The sequence below is a fragment of the Anabrus simplex genome, chromosome 1 (genome assembly GCF_040414725.1).
Source record: "Anabrus simplex isolate iqAnaSimp1 chromosome 1, ASM4041472v1, whole genome shotgun sequence".
NCBI classification, from domain to species: domain Eukaryota; kingdom Metazoa; phylum Arthropoda; class Insecta; order Orthoptera; family Tettigoniidae; genus Anabrus; species Anabrus simplex.
The window spans coordinates 653127806-653146166 of record NC_090265.1 but is presented as its reverse complement, the minus strand read 5'-3'; the positions used below and the strand labels follow the sequence as shown (position 1 = coordinate 653146166).

General features: G+C 43.4%; 1 protein-coding gene across 1 annotated transcript in view; it reads right to left on the bottom strand.

The window, feature by feature from the left end:
* Window positions 1-18361, bottom strand: part of Kdm3 (Lysine demethylase 3) — a 294533-nt gene that overhangs the window by 100427 nt on the left and 175745 nt on the right. Inside the window, exon 5 of the mRNA XM_068229839.1 lies at window positions 15765-17289. Within this exon, the coding sequence (XP_068085940.1) occupies window positions 15765-17289 (1525 nt within the window). The remainder of the gene's footprint in view (window positions 1-15764; window positions 17290-18361) is intronic.

Below are 18361 nucleotides of genomic sequence, written 5' to 3'. Positions count from 1 at the left end.
GATAGTAGGTTCGAATCCCACTATTGGCAGCCCTGAAGATGGTTTTCCGTGGTTTCCCATTTTCACACCAGGCAAATGCTTAATTAAGGCCACAGCCGCTTCCTTCCAACTCCTAGGCCTTTCCTATCCCATCGTCGCCATAAGACCTATCTGTGTCGGTGCGACGTAAAGCCCATAGCAAAAAAAAAAAATAATAATAATAAACTTGAAGTGACTGTATTGTGAAATGAAAAGTGCACTGTTGGGCCACGAATTGGACCTGATATTATGCATCATAGCAGACAATCACGCTGTTCCGTGTTTAAATAATTTATAAATGTACAATAATTAGTGTTTTTAAACAAAGCCTAATTTGTTTAGAAATAATGTTCAAAACATGGTGAAATATTTGTTAATATAGAACTATAAAATGCTGGATAGGTCCTTCAATTTAATACTGACAGTTTAAACGATAATTTCGTTATCCAACCAAGGATACGGTCTCCAGCGGGTCTACTATATTTTCAAAGAAGTAAAAGTTATTGCAACAAGACTTGGATGCCTGAAAAGGAATAAATGGAAACTTATATTAATTCGTAAAAATAAAATTCGGGGTGCTGTACAAGGAAGTGTCTTGTAGTCCACAATGAGTATACCGGATATTTCAGGAGGAATACAAAATATGTCGACAGGCAATAGTGTGGACAAAACACGTGACCAATCTACAATGCGTGTAGAATTACAGCTCTTTATATGGTACACACAAGGAAACATGAAAATGTCCCTGTAAAGACATGCCGTAAGTCGGAAGTTTGATTTCTTCCATTCGTGTTCATAGCCGGAGTGTCATGGAAGTCTGGGTCTATAGCTTCTGCTTTTCTCTCTCTCTTTCCCCAATGAATGCTACATATGCTGGTGCGTGTGCTAGGTTGAAAAAGTCAATGCTGGCCAGTAAATACTTATCTGTTCTGAGCTGTCTTTGCGGGAGTGAGGTACGGCCATAGTTATGTATCTGGTAAGAGGCTATGGGGGAGAATTTTGATGTAGAAAAGTCGGAGTACCGTTCGTAATGATATCTTTTCAGTTTCTTTATATCGAAGATAACATTAATTGGTGTTCTGCATCTTTTTTCAGTGTGTATATTGATCCACAAATCTAAGTCATTTGGATTTTTGTCTTTGAGGATGGATGAAAAGCGAAGTCTGGAGAGAAAAGGCAAACACAGGAGACAAATTGTTCGCTCGCATTATGCATAGTTCTGTCCTTATGAAAGAAAACAAAGACGAAATCTGACGAGACAGCTGAAAATTGCATTGAAGTAGATGGTAGTACTGTTGCGTAGTACAGTAATCTGTTCGAAAAGACATAGGATTATGCTTCCATAAATGCATCGATACCGTTCGTCATTTGTGTTGATCTTTTGCACAGTCTGCAAGATTTTTTCATCAGTAACACATACTTCGGTTTGAACTAGTGCACGTTATGTAGGGTTTCGGGGTCAATGTATTCAACAATAAGTAATGTGTCTCTCTTTTTAATAATTATTTTTGCGAGGTTATTCTTATCCGCGCCATGCAAACAGCTGTAATTCTACACCCACTGCACATTTGGCACATATTTGACCTTTGGTACTTGTAATAGTTCATACTACTGCCTCCCGAAATACCAACTATTTCTCTTAAAACACACTACACATCATATAAACAATTGCATTTCAACATTTTTCTTTTGTATAAAATTAATATCAATTAGGAAAGTAATACAGCAGAGTGTAAAAATAAAAAAGAAAGCTGTTATCACGCAGTAAGTACAAACAAGTTCCGATTAGATATGTGCATTTATTTCCCCGACTACTGCATAACATAAGCTGCGATAGCGTAAGGTCACGTATTTCTATTGCATAACTCTCCATTAGCGACGCCCTTACGGAAGGTGTACAATACGAACTTTTCAGGTAAAAACAGAGACAAAACCGAGATGCAGTACTTCGCTCTTGGCTGACTCCAACTTTCCATCGAGAATCCATGTCAAGCCATACTTCGAGGAAGAAAAGAGAGAGAATCAAGACATTTTCACAAGTAACCTTTGCTTCGCGTTTCAATACAGCATGACCAGATGCTCTGGCGTTGGCCCCGCAGAGTGAGAAAGAGAGACATGAAAGAGACATGCGACGGTGAAAGGTAGGAGACAGAGAGAGAGAGAGAAAGCGAGAGAGAGCGCGAGAGAGAGAGTATCCACTAGTGATCCGTTTCGCAAGAGTCACGACAGCTGTCCAGTATAGAAGAAACAGGTAGGGTATGAGAAGAGGGAATGTTCCGGGCGCCAGCTTCGTGCGGGAGAGAGGACATGAACATGCGCACGCGACGCCAAAAGCACCTGTCAGTGACAGTCTGGCCACGCAAACCTTTTTTGTTTCTACGTTTAAAAATATCAGTGCATGAAGAACTGTTTCATTTGCCGAGCTTGAGGCATCATAGTCAACAGTCCCGGAAACTTATGAATGTGTGACGCCTGACATTCTGTTTAGTATGATGTATACTAGACCCTCGAACCAGTTTTCAATTTGGGTCAAGAGTAGGGAATCGCACCTCGGTTAATCATTTGGAGACGTAGCCCAAGACCACGAAATCTAATGGACGAAGGAGAGATTCTACGTAGATACAGTATATGTAAACAGACTGCTGTTTACAAGGTATCAGAAATAATATCGACGCTGGAAGTTGTGCGAAAAGGAAATGGAACGTCATAAACTGTAAATGAATAGCCTACATTTACACGGCCCCATACTTTCTCCAAACAGCAGGGATATGATGTAAACGTTCCATTACCCTAGTCCCTGGCGAAATGTAGAATAAAATAATAATTACTAAGTTGAGGATTTCATCCCAAATGCCTATTCTCATCGTCAATGAAACGCAACTTAGTTTTAAATAACTTTAAGTCACAATACTTACAACAGCTTAATCCAGACATAAAATCACGGTACTTTCGCTGCTTTTTAATGCTCTATATTAACGCATTTTATTTTTATTTTGGAGCCTCCGTGGATCAGGCGGCAGCGCACCGGCTTCTCACCGCTGGATTCCGTGGTTCAAATCCCGGTCACTCTATGTGAGATTTGTGCTGGACAAAGCGGAGGCGGGATAGGTTTTTCTCCGCGTACTCCGGTTTTCCCCCGTCATAATTCCAGCAACACTCTCCAATAGCATTTCATTTCATCTGTCATTCATTCAGCACTGCCCCAGAGGAGAGCGACAGGCTTCGGCAGCCGGCACAATTCCTATCCTCGCCGCTAATTGGGTCGAACGACTGGAAACAGGCTGTGGATTTTCATTAACGCATTTTATTTTTATTTCAACCAACTTTTCTGCCACTTCGAAATGTTGTATTTGTTTTCATAACGTACAGCGAGAAATAAAACCCAGAGGAGAGATGCCTTGTAACTACGCACAGTATCTAATCGGTTAAATTAGTGCAGCACCACTTAAAAATTTGATGAAATCGAAATAAATAATGCCGAGCATGGCCTAAAAGTCACCCTTGACCTAGCCAGAATGCCCAACTACACGAGTAATATTAAACTTCTCACAATTATGCGGGGCGTTTTTAGTAAGAACCGTTTCCGTATATTTCATGTACAGTGCTGCGGTTAGGATGTTAAACATATACAATGGCTCCCTTCATCTGGTGACACACCACATGCTACACTGGAAACATTCACACAGTGTGGCCATCTTGTAGTGTATGTTTAATATGTTCAGAACAATGGATCAATCCAACGACTGTGAGACACATTCCGCGATACCTTTCTTGAATACATGAAACATTAAACCAGCGGATATTCATCGCAAATTATGTGAGGCGTATGGTGAAAGTGAACAATGACGGAAGGAATGGTGAGAAAATGGATTCGAATGTTCGATGAAGGTCGCAAACATGTGCATGAAGTCACATAGAGCGGGGAACGTTTTGTCGTCAGAGATGATTTGGTGCGTGCGTACACGATACCGTCTCTCCCTACATTAAATGGCTCTCATCACAGGGTGGCGTCGTTCTACGACGAAGGCATGTAAAAATTGGTACCCCGCTATGACAAGAGCTTTAAAAACGGTAATGAGTGTGTGGAGTAGTAGTTCAATGTGTGTAGAATACAAATAAAATAAAATTGTTTCAAAACAATGTTGCGTTTCTTTGAAAAAATCGGTACTAACTTAAAAAGAACACCTCGTACAAGATCCCTAGCGGGGTACACCCGTCAAGTCATAGTCATGCCATACCATATTTGATGAGGAAATAATACTAAGATGATTAAGAGAGCCACCTCGTTGCATTTTCATTACGTTCGAACAACCATGCCCATGCTCCGAGGGACTAGTGTTGCAAAACTTAGGACGAGCCGAAAAATTACAGTAATCACAAGAAACCAATGAGCATGCAGCCCAGCTCCATGGCTCAACTGTTAAGCATGCCCTCTTCGGTTCCAGGCCGGGTCACGGATTTTAACTTTAATTGGTTAATTCGTCTGGCTCGGGGGCTGGATATTTGTGATGTCTTAACATAAGAAATCATCTTAGGTAGGGCCCCATCCTCACAAACATGCAGGTCGCCAATACGTCGTCTACTAGAGAAAGACCTGCACCAGGTTTCTCCGGGAGCCATACGTCATTATTATACTGAAGATACAGATACAATATGCACTACTAATGTACTTCTGCTACCATAATGAGTAGCAGCGTCGAATAATAATAATAATAATAATAATAATAATAATAATAATAATTTTATTAGAGATTTCTAAGAGACCCATGAGTGCTCGAATTCTGCGCCGAAATGATTCTTTTAAGCTTGATGATGGTGATTGCTTTTTGGAGGAAGTATAACAACATTTAACACAGAGAAAAAATTATAGATAGATAGATATATAGATAGATAGGTAATGCATTTATTGGTGGCGAAGTTAGGGCTCAAGGCCCTCTCTTACACTTAACCAATAGAAGAGTTTTTTTTTTTTTTTTTTTTGCTAGGGGCTTTACGTCGCACCGACACAGATAGGTCTTATGGCGACGATGGGATAGGAAAGGCCTAAGAGTTGGAAGGAAGCGGCCGTGGCCTTAATTAAGGTACAGCCCCAGCATTTGCCTGGTGTGAAAATGGGAAACCACGGAAAACCATCTTCAGGGCTGCCGATAGTGGGATTCGAACCTACTATCTCCCGGATGCAAGCTCACAGCCGCGCGCCTCTACACGCACGGCCAACTCCCCCGGTAATAGAAGAGTATACATGTACATAACTTATACAGTACTTACAAATACAAATAACACAAATAATATTAATAGCAAAAACAATAGTAAGAAGATTAAAAATGACAATAAAAGAATCCTTAGTTTTAAAATACACAAAGTAAAATACACTTAACTGCAATAATCCGTTCATTCATCCCATTCATTCTTTCATTCACGCAACAATTATGCAGCAAGTCAGCAGGATCTACTCAACAAATACTCGCCGCACGCCACTTTAAACTTGCGACGAGAGGGATTGTCCCTAATGTTCGCAGGTAGCAAATTCAATGCCCTGGATGCAGAGATAATGAAGGGGCGGTTGTAAGCAGCAGTGCGGTTTAGAGGTATGGTAAGAGAGGAGCCAGATCTCGTATTGTGGTCATATGACGAGAGGTAAGAAAAAGGTGAAGAAAGACAGTAGGGAGTATTAGTGGAAAGTATTTTGTGCAGAATGGTGATAACATGTGAAATTCACGGCGCTGGTGCGCTCGAAGCCACGACAATTCCTTATAATATGGTGATATATGAGCATCATATCGCAGATTAAATATATATCTTACGCAGCTATTCAGGCTCCGGTCCAGTTTCTTGTTACTGTCGCAGGTAATTTCAGTCAACACAGTGTCACAATAGAGATGCCCTCCCGTTTCAAAAAATCAGGGCATCGATGAAGGAAATGGAAGGGCCAGGAAATGAAAATTAAAAACAACCTATGTTTCGTAACTGTCAATAAGTCGGGGTCGGATGGGAACTAGAGTAGACCAAAAGATGTCAGATAGGAAAGTTAAAAGTGAGGAAGCTTGCACAAATAAGTGAAAGCAATGCCAAACTTAGGTACGAACCCCATGGTCGCCAACCCAAGAACCGCACACCTTTTAATCGTCTCTTACAGTCTGCGGATACTGTGGGTGAATTCTATCACCCCCATACTAGCATTTTCTTGTCGAAGCCTGTACAAAGGTTTATTACTGTAACACTGCAACGTCCCCATTTCAAAGTACCTTTTCGCATCCGGGAGATAGCGGGTTCGAACCCCACTGTCGGCAGCCCCAAATATGGTTTTCCGTGATTTCCCATTTTCACACCAGGCAAATCGTGGGGCTGTACCCTAACTAAGGCTACGACCGCTTCCTTCCCAGTCCTAGTCCTTTCCTATCCCATCGTCGCCGTAAAATCTATCTGTGTCGGTGCGACGTAAAGCAAGATAGCAAAGTACCAGACTGTTTCAGATTTTCCTTAAATATATCGTTCTCTTTTCAACAAACACTAAATTGCCTACCCCAGCACCAGATATGCAATCTAAAACAACGTTCCCACACGCATGTTTTAATGGTGGAACAAGATTTTTCTTTCTTGAGGCCTTCAGAATGTTTTCTCCATACTTTCTGCCTTCCATCAATCTGAAATGAAGGATAGAAGTAGGGCCTATTCATTGTCTGGGAGGACTCACAAGTGCTAGTATGAAAACAAGAAGGAAATTATGGAATAATGGGGTGTATGTAGACCTTTGTTTCCGACTGATGATGATGATGATGATGATGATGATGATGATGATGATAATGCTTGTTGTTTAAAGGGGCCTAACATTGAGGTCATCGGCCCCTAATGGTACGAAATGAAATGACAAAGTAAAAGTTCAAAATCATCCACTGACCAAAATAAAAAGTTGTCATGAAAAATGAATGGATGGACATGAATTTAAAACAATCAGTGGATCCGTGGTAGAGTGTCGGCCTCCGGATCCCAAGATAGCGGGTTCAAACCCGGAAGAGGTAGTCGGATTTTTGAAGGGCGGAAAAAAGTTCACTCGACACTCCATGTCGTACGATGTCGGCATGTAAAAGATCTCTGGTGATACATTTGGTATTTACCCGACAAAATTAATTAAATCTCAGCCGTAGACGCCCAAAAGAGATCCGGTTTACTCTGTCTGCCATCTAGTGGGCCTAGAGTAAAACGGAACGTCGAAATTGACGAGCAGACAGCCAGGTGGCGTCAAATCGAAATGTCTGCACACGGTAGCTGAGGCCATACGATTATTATTATTATTTATTATTAGTGGATCTGACTCAAAAAACTATCATAAATAATAGAATTGCTGACCAAGGGACCACTTCTAAAGCACAATCCTGAATCGAGGATGCTTGATGTCAAAAGGGGTCCAAAATCCAGGTTAAAGGCCCCTCAGAATGGTACTTATCGCTAGTAAAGTAGAACCATGGTATGTGTCATGTTGGGGTACTAATCAAAATGAGCGAAGACTCACGGTGTTTCCACACATGATGGTACTACTAACAAGTATTGTACGTTGTACAGGTAACGCTGACCTATGGTGTTTCTCACACAATGGCGCCACTCATAGCCAACGCAAACCGATGGGATTCCTCACCTAGGTGTACTAATCACGGGCACCGGTATTCCCGTTGTGTTCCTCACATAGTGAATACTAATCACAGACAACGCAGACTCACGGTGTCGCTCATATAGTGGTACTAATCACAGGCAACGCCCAGACCCGTGGTGTTGCTCACATGGTTATGACTCACGGGTACTGGAAACCCACAGTCCACACCCTCTGCTACTACTAAGCACAAACCTGTTTCGTACCTAATAGTGGTACTACTCCCAAGTAAAGGCGACCCATAGTGTTACCCGCGTGATGGTACTAATCAAAAGTAGTTTCATGGTTCTAAGACAATCATCCATTGGTCGCCCCTTTTAGTCGCCTCTCACGACAGGCAAAGGATACCGTGGATGTATTTTCCTTCTGCGTCCCCCACCCACAGGGGGTAGAGAGAGAGAGAGAGAGAGAAAAGAAGAAAAAGAAGGGATCCGTCACTTCGAAAAATGAAGTTTCGGACAAAGAAAGGCAAGGGCCACGAAGGGCGGGAAAATGAAAGACTCCCTAGGCCTCGAATGCTCTAACACCGTCGGGGTCGGAAAAGAACAAGAGTTGACCAAGGGAGGTCGGACAGGATAGACGAAAGTGAGGAGCCTGGCAGAAGTAAGTGGAAGCAATGCCAAGACTCAGTTAAGGACCCCGTGGTCGCCAATCCACACTCCCAAGTTGAGAGCCCCTTGGGCACCTTTTAGTCGCCTCTTACGACAGGCATGGGATACCGCGGGTGTATTCTACATGTGCGTCCCCCACCCGCAGGGGGGTAGTGTGTTTGGTCCGCGAGAGGTATTTTACTTCCCTCAAGTCCGCCGGCAAACCGGTTAGGACCCCCATATCCGCCACCTGCGACGCGCCACGTGATAGTATCACCTCTCCACCTGCTACGCCAGCGTAGTAGGTTCGTGGTGTTTCCGACTGTACGTATAATGGGTTCGTTTCAGAAACCAGTGGCATGTTACATCAAACAAACATTCTGTCCGTCTTTGGGAAGAGACGAGAAAGATTTCCGACGAAATGCACAGTTAAAAAAAAAGAGGGGAACATGTTTTTGAACGTATGCCATGCTTCACAAACCAATACCTCACACCCAGGTATATCACCAACTAAATCTTTATTCTTTACCGTTCAACTATACAAAAGAACATCGATGGATTCGTGTTCATTTTCAGAACACAAAAGGAAATGTCCAAATAGGGGCGAAAACAAAGTGATAACAGTCCTCCAGGGTAGATTTTTATCACAGAGAGCTTCAGTATGGTGTATGTCCTCCACGAGCATTTATCACAGCTTTGCACCAACGTGACATGTTCCGTATAAGTCAGCTGAGGTCACGTTGCGGTATTAGGTCCCATTCTTCAATGAGAGCCTGTTCGAGGTCTTGGAGAGTCTGTGGTGGGACAGGACGCCCACGAACACTTCTCTCAAGCCTATCCCACACATGCTCGATGGGATTAAGGTCAGGACTCACTGCTGACCATTCAATCCCTTGAATGTCCAGTTCTCGCAAGACAGCTCTGTTGATGCGCGCTACATGAGCCCTGACATTGTCGTGCACGAGTACGAATTCAGGGCCAGCACCGTTTGCAGCAACCAACACATGCTGTAGCAGTATCTGCTCGATGTACCCCGCAGCGGTAAGATTACCACGGACGACAAGATCCGTACGGCCATCAATACTGATGCCACCCCACATCATCACAGAACCTTGTCCGAATCGGTCGCCTTCCTGGACAATATTGGGCATGTACTGCTCACCATGGCGTCTCCATACACGATGACGCCCCTCACACTGTGTCAGTGAAAATCTGGACTCGTCTGTGAACAACACAGGTCTCCATTGGCGAAGATGCCAGTTGACGTGGGTACGGGCAAACAGAAGGCGAGCTCGTTAAACGGGGCACTCGAACAGGACGTCTGGGTCGTAAGGACAATTCTCTTAACCTGTTCCTTACTGTCTGGTCAGACACCGTGACTCCAGTGACCCTCCTGAGGTCTTCCTGCAGTTCTCTGGCAGTTGCCATGCGTCCACGACCTTGTCCAACCCTCCTTGTGAACTGGCCTGTCTCACTGTAGCAATTCCACAAGCGTTGAATAACTGACGGAGAGACATTGAGAACACAGCAACACGACGAAAAGCCCATCCTTCCTGGATCAAAGTGACGGCCTTTGTACCTTGAACCTCGTTAAGATGTCTCATGGGATGTGCTAGTTCACGTACAACGTGCTCACATGACCGCAGTAGTCTGTATACCTCACAACGACACACGGATGCACCGCTATTCACTTTGTTTTGGGGGGTCGCCTGACAGTCTAATGTATGGCTACGCCTACAGATGGAGTATAACTTCGATTTGACATACCCTGAGTAGCTAAGGTCTCAAGTTATCCCGTACGACCAATGGAACCCCATCTACGAAATTAACGTTCACATACCAGACGTTAAAAACATGTTCCCCTAACTTTTTTGAAATGTGTAGAAAGCACGGACTGCTGTAGCAGGGCATGAGAAGTAAATGTGCCACACGTTAGCGTTTCTGATAAAGCGAATACATAATCACCAATGACCAGGTGAAAAGCATACAGGTGACTCCAATCGAAAGTAACCCACGTAGGCCTAACAAAGAGTGAAATAAATTTTAGGCCTAGACTGATGCGAGAGACTTGGTTCGAGAAAACTGATTGGCTTGAAACAACTTAACACATTCAAAACTGATTCCTCGAGAAATCACGCCGGCCGCGGTATAGCAGTAAATCAGGCAAGCGAAGTGGACCTGTAGATTTGAGGTGGGCCTCTAAATATTCTGTGCTTAAAGGAAAATACTCCCTTTCATATGTAATCACACATTTATTTAACAAGGCAAATCAACGAGGAGAATGAATACATTTTTCGAATATATTCAAGGAATTAAGACTAGGAATTTCTTCCTGTGGGGTCTTAAATCATACGTGCAGACCTATGTAGGTTAATTATGCGATGAAGAGAGTATTTCTAAGCGTGAAACTCACATCGCAGCGGTGCAAAGTTTCAAGGACGTGACTTTTGCAATGTCTGAAAAGTTTCGCCAGCAATGCGAGTCGTGGGTGGCAATGTTAACAGGTCATGATTCAGGTTACCGTGTCGAACAGATATCCACAATGAAATTCGAGGGCTGGGGTGTTCAAAATACCACCACACTTCACGGCACGTTCAAGGATGGTTGGAAATCCAGGCATCCTGGAATGTGTTACTGGTACCGTTCAGAATAGTCTGCCACCCTCCTGCCTCCTCACTATACTACAAGCCCTGAGTCTCCGATACTGTTGCGTGTTCAGGTCAACGCATGCGTGTGAAAAACACTTTCTCTAATGGGCAGTGTGAAAATACTTATCAACACTCAGTGACCGGCACCTCGAAAATCTGCTGGTCCGTGCTGCTTTCCAAATAAATCCCACTGTTTCATAATTGAGGAATGGCCGGCTTCGCTGAACGGTCAGCATCGAGGTCTTCGATACAGAGGGTCCCGAATTCGAATACCGGATGAGTCGGGGATTTTAATCACACATGGTTAATTCCCCTGTTTGAGTTCGTTGACTGTTTGACACTCTTCTTCACACACATATTCACAATAGCGCGTATTCACATCCGGCCGTAAAACTGGGTCAAGTCCCTAGTTCCGACATAGTTCACACACATGACACCACCAGGGTTTATCGCATTAAACAGATAACCACAATGAAATTCGAGGGTGAGGGGGTTCAAAACACCACCACATTTGTAGTAGTATACTTCGGGACAAAACATGACGACCTCGCCTCACACAACTACTCTTCAGCGACAGCCCAGTAGGATGTCTACTATAGGCTGAGTTGTGAAATCGTCTCCTGCACTCCACATGAAGAATGGGTAACGATTGAAGACAGTGGGGAAGAAAGTGGTTTGGCAACCTCTCCACACCAAACAAGGATCACTTAGACCTCCTTAACTTTTTTTGCTATTTGCTTTACGTCGCGCCGACACAGGTACGTCTTATGGCGACGATGCGACAGGAAAGGCCTAGAAGTGGGATTGCGCGTGGCCTTAATTAAGGTACAGCCCCAGCATTTGCCTGGTGTGAAAATGGGAAACCACGGAAAACCCTCTTGAGGGCTGCCGACAGTGGGGTTCGAACCCACTATCTCCCGGATGAAAGCTCACTTCTGCGCGACCCTAACCGCACGGCCAACCCGCCCGTTCACTCCTTAACTTAGGAGGGTGCAGGGTAATTGCTGGCTTTCAAGAACTAAGGCCGTCATGTTTTGTCCCCAAGTATAGTAATAGTAGTAGTAGTTGTTTTTCACAATTTGAGGAACAGAAAGGGGATCACTAAGAAATTTTTGTACCCTTTCTCGTAACTGATGGCGGACGATTGTTTGAAGGTGGAGTGGGAAGTGGCGCGCTCCTGGTTATGCGTCCCAAGTCAAGCTATACCGTACATTACCTCCGTGAAGAATGGAATTATAAATATTTCGCTCTAACAGACAGAACGAAGACTTTATGCCTTTTTTACGCCGATCATTTTATCCTACAAAATTTTGTGACCCTCTTTATGTCAATGTTACAAAGTATAGGAGGAAAAACTTACCACCACAAAATCGTCACGCACATTCATATTAATGGTAGGGTAAACTTGGCAAATATGGGCACCATAAGATATATCTGAAGAAAATGAGCACTAAAACAACTTCCATTTTCCTGGTAAGAAATCCTTGAAAACTTACAATCATTTCCATTCTAATAAAGCTTTAACCAGCCTCTATCCCATAGTGACTTACGTACTGTGCAGCTTCACGGCAAACCTTGCAATTGCCCATATTTGCCCAACTCTTAAAGGAATATGGGCACGAGTATTTAAATCATAATCAGAGCCACTGACATAGTTACATTCATTTTGTATTACAACAAGGTGGTTGTATTGAACATACATATATGAAATAAGGGTAAATATATATTATAATTTAACACCGATCATGAACAAATGCTACCAAGGAAGTAGAACTAATGACATTATTAAGTTATCAACTAGGAAAAATTGTAGTGAATTAGAAAATGTAAGTAACATAAAACTGGTCAAAATTGTGTGTAATATGAAAAGTAAAAGGATTAATCTAACAGAAATAATCACAAGAGAGCACTCTGAGTCATAAATATTGACAAAAGTTGTTTTTAACTACACTCATCACAATAGAAAGAATCGCCTTCCAATTCTACGCACTCCTCATGGAACCACTCTGCACATGAACCACAACACTTAGCCCACTTCTGCCCTTCATTCTCATCATAATAATTCCCCTTACACAGAGGTCAAATACAGGAAACTGTCTTGCTCCTTATGGCTTTACGCTTTGCGGCTAAACCTCCTCTACTGGATCCTGCGATAGGCCTGGCTCTTTTCTGCACTGAAGCCAGATTTTTTTCATTTGTAAGTTACCTTGCAGAACACTTACGTCTTCCCCGGTTACTAGTCGTCATCTTCAGTCTTGAAACTGGACTAATTTCCTTAAAAATGACTGCTGCTCTCACTGGCGGCGAGGATGGGACAGATTTAGGAAGAGAGGATGGTCCAGGGTTAGAGTGGGAGGACGAGTCAAGCGTAGACCTATATTGTGAGGTTATTCTAGGTGGGGAACCAGAGGACGGTCCAGGTATAGAACGTGATAGTGGTACAGGATGAGATTTAGATGATGGGCCAGGCAGTGCTTCAGTAGGCATTTCATCGATGGTTTGCATCAAAGTTTCACCACTGTCGGACAGTGTGTCACCTATGTAAGCACTGTCTGGTATCTCAGCCATATTTAGAGGCCAAATTCCGGTTGCTTGGAAGCCATTTATAGCATTTCCAGCCGTAGCCGATTTCATCCAAGCCTTGCGCAGTATTGAACAGAATTCAGTTTTCGTAAATGAGCGACCATGGTGCCGCACAAACACAGACGCTTCTTAGTAGTAACATTTCTTCAGTGGTTTGAAGAATGACCTGTCTGTTGGCTGCAACCAATGAGTAGTATGAGGAGGCAGGCACAACAGCGATAGACCACTATCAACACAGTGCTGAAGCATTTCCAAATTTCTACTGTGAGAATCATGGCCGTCAACGACAAGTACTGCAGGAGCAGCAAGATTTATGATGAAGGAGATAAAATTCTTGATGAAATCATAGAATATATCAGTGTTTATGTAGCCACTAGCACTAGTGTATACAAAACTGCCGGGTGGAAGTTCTGCCTGATATTCTGCATACTGCCTTTTTCCTTTAAAAATGTCAGTGGGTGGCATGAAGCTACCAATGGCATTACAGCATGCAAGAACTGTCACCGTTTCTCCCTTTTCTTTAGGAGTGATTGAGTGGATATTCTTTTTTCCTTTTTCACATACAACATGGCCACCCCTCGTGTTCATTTGGAGTCCTGACTCGTCGGCATTAAATATTCTGGCCGATTTGTTTAGCAGATTCAAATCCTTCATCCTTTGCTCAAGAATTTTAAAAAAAATCCCTACACTAAGTCTATTCATTCCTAATGCCCGATTTATAGAGATATTCTCTTCTTTTCGAACAGTGAGTCTTGGATATCTCTTTAGAAATGAATACATCCATTCCCACCCTGCCATTTTGCTGGCTTTATTAAATCGGTGATTAAAACCAAGTCTTTCCATGAAGTAAAAAGCCAGACACCTTAGTTCCGTCCTAGTAAGCCCAAACACATATTTTTGACGCAAAATCAGGTTATATTCTAACTCGGTCTCTGCCTCAGTTCCCATTTCTGGTTTCCGGCCGTGTCTCGGCACCTTGAATTCATCTTTTGACAAATACCGCTGCAAAGTTTGTCTAGGCACATTGGAAGTTCTAGATGCTTGTAACTGATTACAATCGCCATTTCTTACAGCTATTACATCACGCGACATATCCTCTTTATCCCATTTCTGGCGGATACCCGCACGTTCATTCTCATTTTGCATCATCATCTGGAAGAAAATAAAATAAAAATTATTTAGTTTTTGCAAAATACGTTGTAGGTACATGCTATATTCATAGATCAACATTAACACGTAAAGATTACAGTAGAAATAAAAAATAATTCTATCCAAGAGCCCGTCACGTAAATACAATGTAATTTGATGATGCCTATATTACCTACAATTTCACTGCCCATTTTTGCCTTAGTGCCACATTTCAGAAGTTGGCATTACCGGGAAAGAACTAACTCCCAAGCGCGTGTCCTCTCGCTACAACATACCCTACACTAACCTTGAAAGCTACCTGTAATTACATTTCTAGAAATATAAACTTATTTTGCGTGTAGTGCCTTAAGTTAATTAACTGAGTTATCATAACAGCTAGATTTTGGAAGGGTAGGCTGGTCTACTTACCTCAAAACATGTTCTTTTCAGCTTCTGTTAGCACAGTAGAAGACAGCCTTTAACACACTGAGCAGCCATGACACTTCAGGATCACCAACCTAGCAGAGCGCATTCTTCCACTCGCTACCATTGGGTGAAATATGAACAATTTCTTAATTCTGCCCATATTACCTTAGTGCCCATATTTGCCAAGTTTACTCTAATTAGCAAATGTACGTCGTGTAACATTCGGCTCTCTTTCTGTAATAGGATATCGAAAACAATAGAATCCATTCGGAGATATAGTAAATATGGCACGATGATGCAGAATAATTAAAGATTTGTGACTAAATTGAAGTTTACCTCATCAACCCATCAAAAGGTTTGACCGAGAGTTTCAACCCTCTGGAGTACGAGGTTACAGGCTACAATTTAACCTTACAGAGCTCAAAGCTAAGACTTCCAGGTTCATATGTACTGCAACCGAAAAGTTGACTTTGCTTCGGTCGTTTGGAGAGTAGAAAATCTGACGATCGCAAAGGAGAAAACATTGCAAGGGTCTACAACTACGATTACAAAATATACGAACATCCGCAAACATTGATTCCATAGATAAGATTACTGCATAAAGTTTTCATTGTCAGACCAAAACGTCTTGAGAAAATGACACTGATATTAAAGGAAGGACTTCATTTTCAAAGATATATTCATGCATCCGACCAAATCATTGTAGGCCAAGTTAGAAGGGCTTACCTCATCAGTCGTTCGTGGCGATCACGATCCTGGGCGTAAGCTCTCTCACGTTCCAGTAACTCCTCAGCAGCAGGATGCGCCGGGTGTGCTGGAGCCAGCAAATGAGTACCAACGGGCAGTGGAGCATAGCGTTGCTTCCACAACATCTCCGGCAACTGCGGGTAGAGACCTGGGGGTGGGAGATGATGCGCCACAGCGGGGTGCGGATGATGATGCAGCGGATGGGGGCTGAGTAGCGGCGGTGGAGGCGGCGGGTAATGCGCCGCGGCGGCTGCGGCCGGAGAGGGTGCCGCACTGGCGGGCGCCGCGGGATGTGACATGAGCAAACTCTGATGCTGAACACTGTTTATATGTCGCACTTGAGGTTCGGACACGAGTAAGAGATTGGGGTCCCTCCAAACACGCACCGGTTCTTGAGGCGGAGCACTCAATTTACTGTCCAATGTTGTAATTCCTCCGCTGTTACTACCCGATGACGACGAAGACGAAGAAGACGATGAAGAAGAGGACGCTGGTATAAACAAGGGTGACCTATTAGTCGGTAACTGAGTCTGCTGAGTTTGAGGCTCGTCAGAACTACTTAGCGCACTGGATCGTGATCCCGACCGCTCATCGCCGCTCGCGCAACTTCCGGAGCGCAGCGAGCTCACTCCTGAATCAGAGCGGTCGTCCGGGAAGCGCAAAAGCGCGGTTGTTGAGGAGTCGCTAGTGAGCTCCATCCTACTGAAAGGCGAGGACGAGGACAGCGGTACGTCATCGTCGTCCTGGCTGGAGCACTCGGGCACTGGCGGCTCAATTTCGGCCTTGGTGGGGCTGTCACAGTCGGTCCGTCGGGCCCCGATAATCACACAATCGTCACTACTCAACGCTTGAACTTCCTCCTCCTCCAGGTCCTGAGTCCTGATCGTAACTTCACACACGTCACTATCACTACGGCGGTCTTCCTCTTCGACCGGCACAATCACCGACGGTTCAGACACTTCTTCTTGCACGGCCGTACTAATGTTGCACTTTTCTTCATTTTTATCGACGTCACAGGTCGATTTGTCCTCACTGGAAATTAATACCACACTACTACTGCTGTTCTCTTCAAGCAAAGAAGGCTCTTCGGGCGTTCTAAGCACGACCTCCTCACTAATAATTACTGATGCATTTACATCAACACACGGCGAGTGCTGAGGTGATGAGGCCACAACCTCTCCTTCAGCCTGTTCAGGCTCAGGTTCTTCAGATCGAGGTCCAGGATCAGGGTCAGGTTCAGGCTCAGATTTGGGGGGAGGCGGCGGTGGCTCCACAGGTCCTGCCTCCTTTTTGCACACGACACGCTGCAGGCAATCTTCAACTCGCACCTGTACCTGACGCCTTAACTTACCGCCACTACTGTTCGGTTCTTCAAGTACTTTCTTGCGGGACGCGCGACTCCCACAAGTGGTACGTTTCTTATTGCCTTTGTTTTCAACGTCTTCTTGACTTGGAGCTGTGCCACGAGGTTCGATTTTACGCCTCCGGGTCCTATACCCACGGTCTGAAACATAAGAAAAAACTATGTTAGGACTGCATCAAGTTTACGACTTCTATTGAATACTGTTCATCATCATGAAAATGTGTCACACAACTAAATTATTTAAAAATACTTAGTATGGAATCTACATAAATACATGACTATCCGTTTCCACTAGAGAGTGGAGGTGGTGATGGTTGTTATTTTAAAGGGATAACAACCAAAGTATTAGCCTCAGCTCTTGAAATAAGGCGGAAGAGGCAAGTTTCTGAGTGGATTATGAATGAGGGTTTCGGGTAAATTCAACAGGGCAAAGGTGTCGTCGGAGGGAATAAGAGTTGACCAGAGTTGAAAGATAAAAGAAAGGAGATTGAAAAAAGAAAAAGGAATGTATGCTGCTAGATTCAGCCGGAGTTCATGATTTCCTCTCAAGTTTAACAAAGAGAAGGTGGAAACAAGGGGTACGTAAAACTAAACACCATCAACTACCGCACTGACAGTCGACCACTACGGCTTGAAAATATGTATGACGAATTTCCGCTCAGCATCCAAACCGAGAAACAGTCACGGCAGAGCACCCAAAAAAAAGTTCACTCAAGACATGTAAACAACCAACACCACCGTCAAATCTCATCCCCTCGGCTTTTTATCAAAAGTAATTCCATCCAATAACATTTTCCTGAAAATAACTCCTGGTTATAGGCGTACGTTAACTGGCAAATTATAATACATCAACTAAAAATGCCCTTCCCAACAAATTAACTACAACCACAACGAAGCTCACTAAAGATATTCACCTATAATAATTCCAGAATCAACAAAATAATAATGAATTTTAATCCGTATACCTTACTACTACCATTCTTTTTAAAATAGCATCATGCTCTAGGGGGAATATATATTTTCAGTTATATTAAAATCTATTGGAACAGATCGTTCCAATGTCTAAAAGAATGGCTTTATGTACCGGACTATCGCATCTTTGATCACTCGAAGTATATTACCTTATTATGACTAAAATATTTATCTCAGCCTTATGGGTAGAGCCCTGCGCGGATATACAAAATACGTATTTAACTACAGTGTATTACATCCA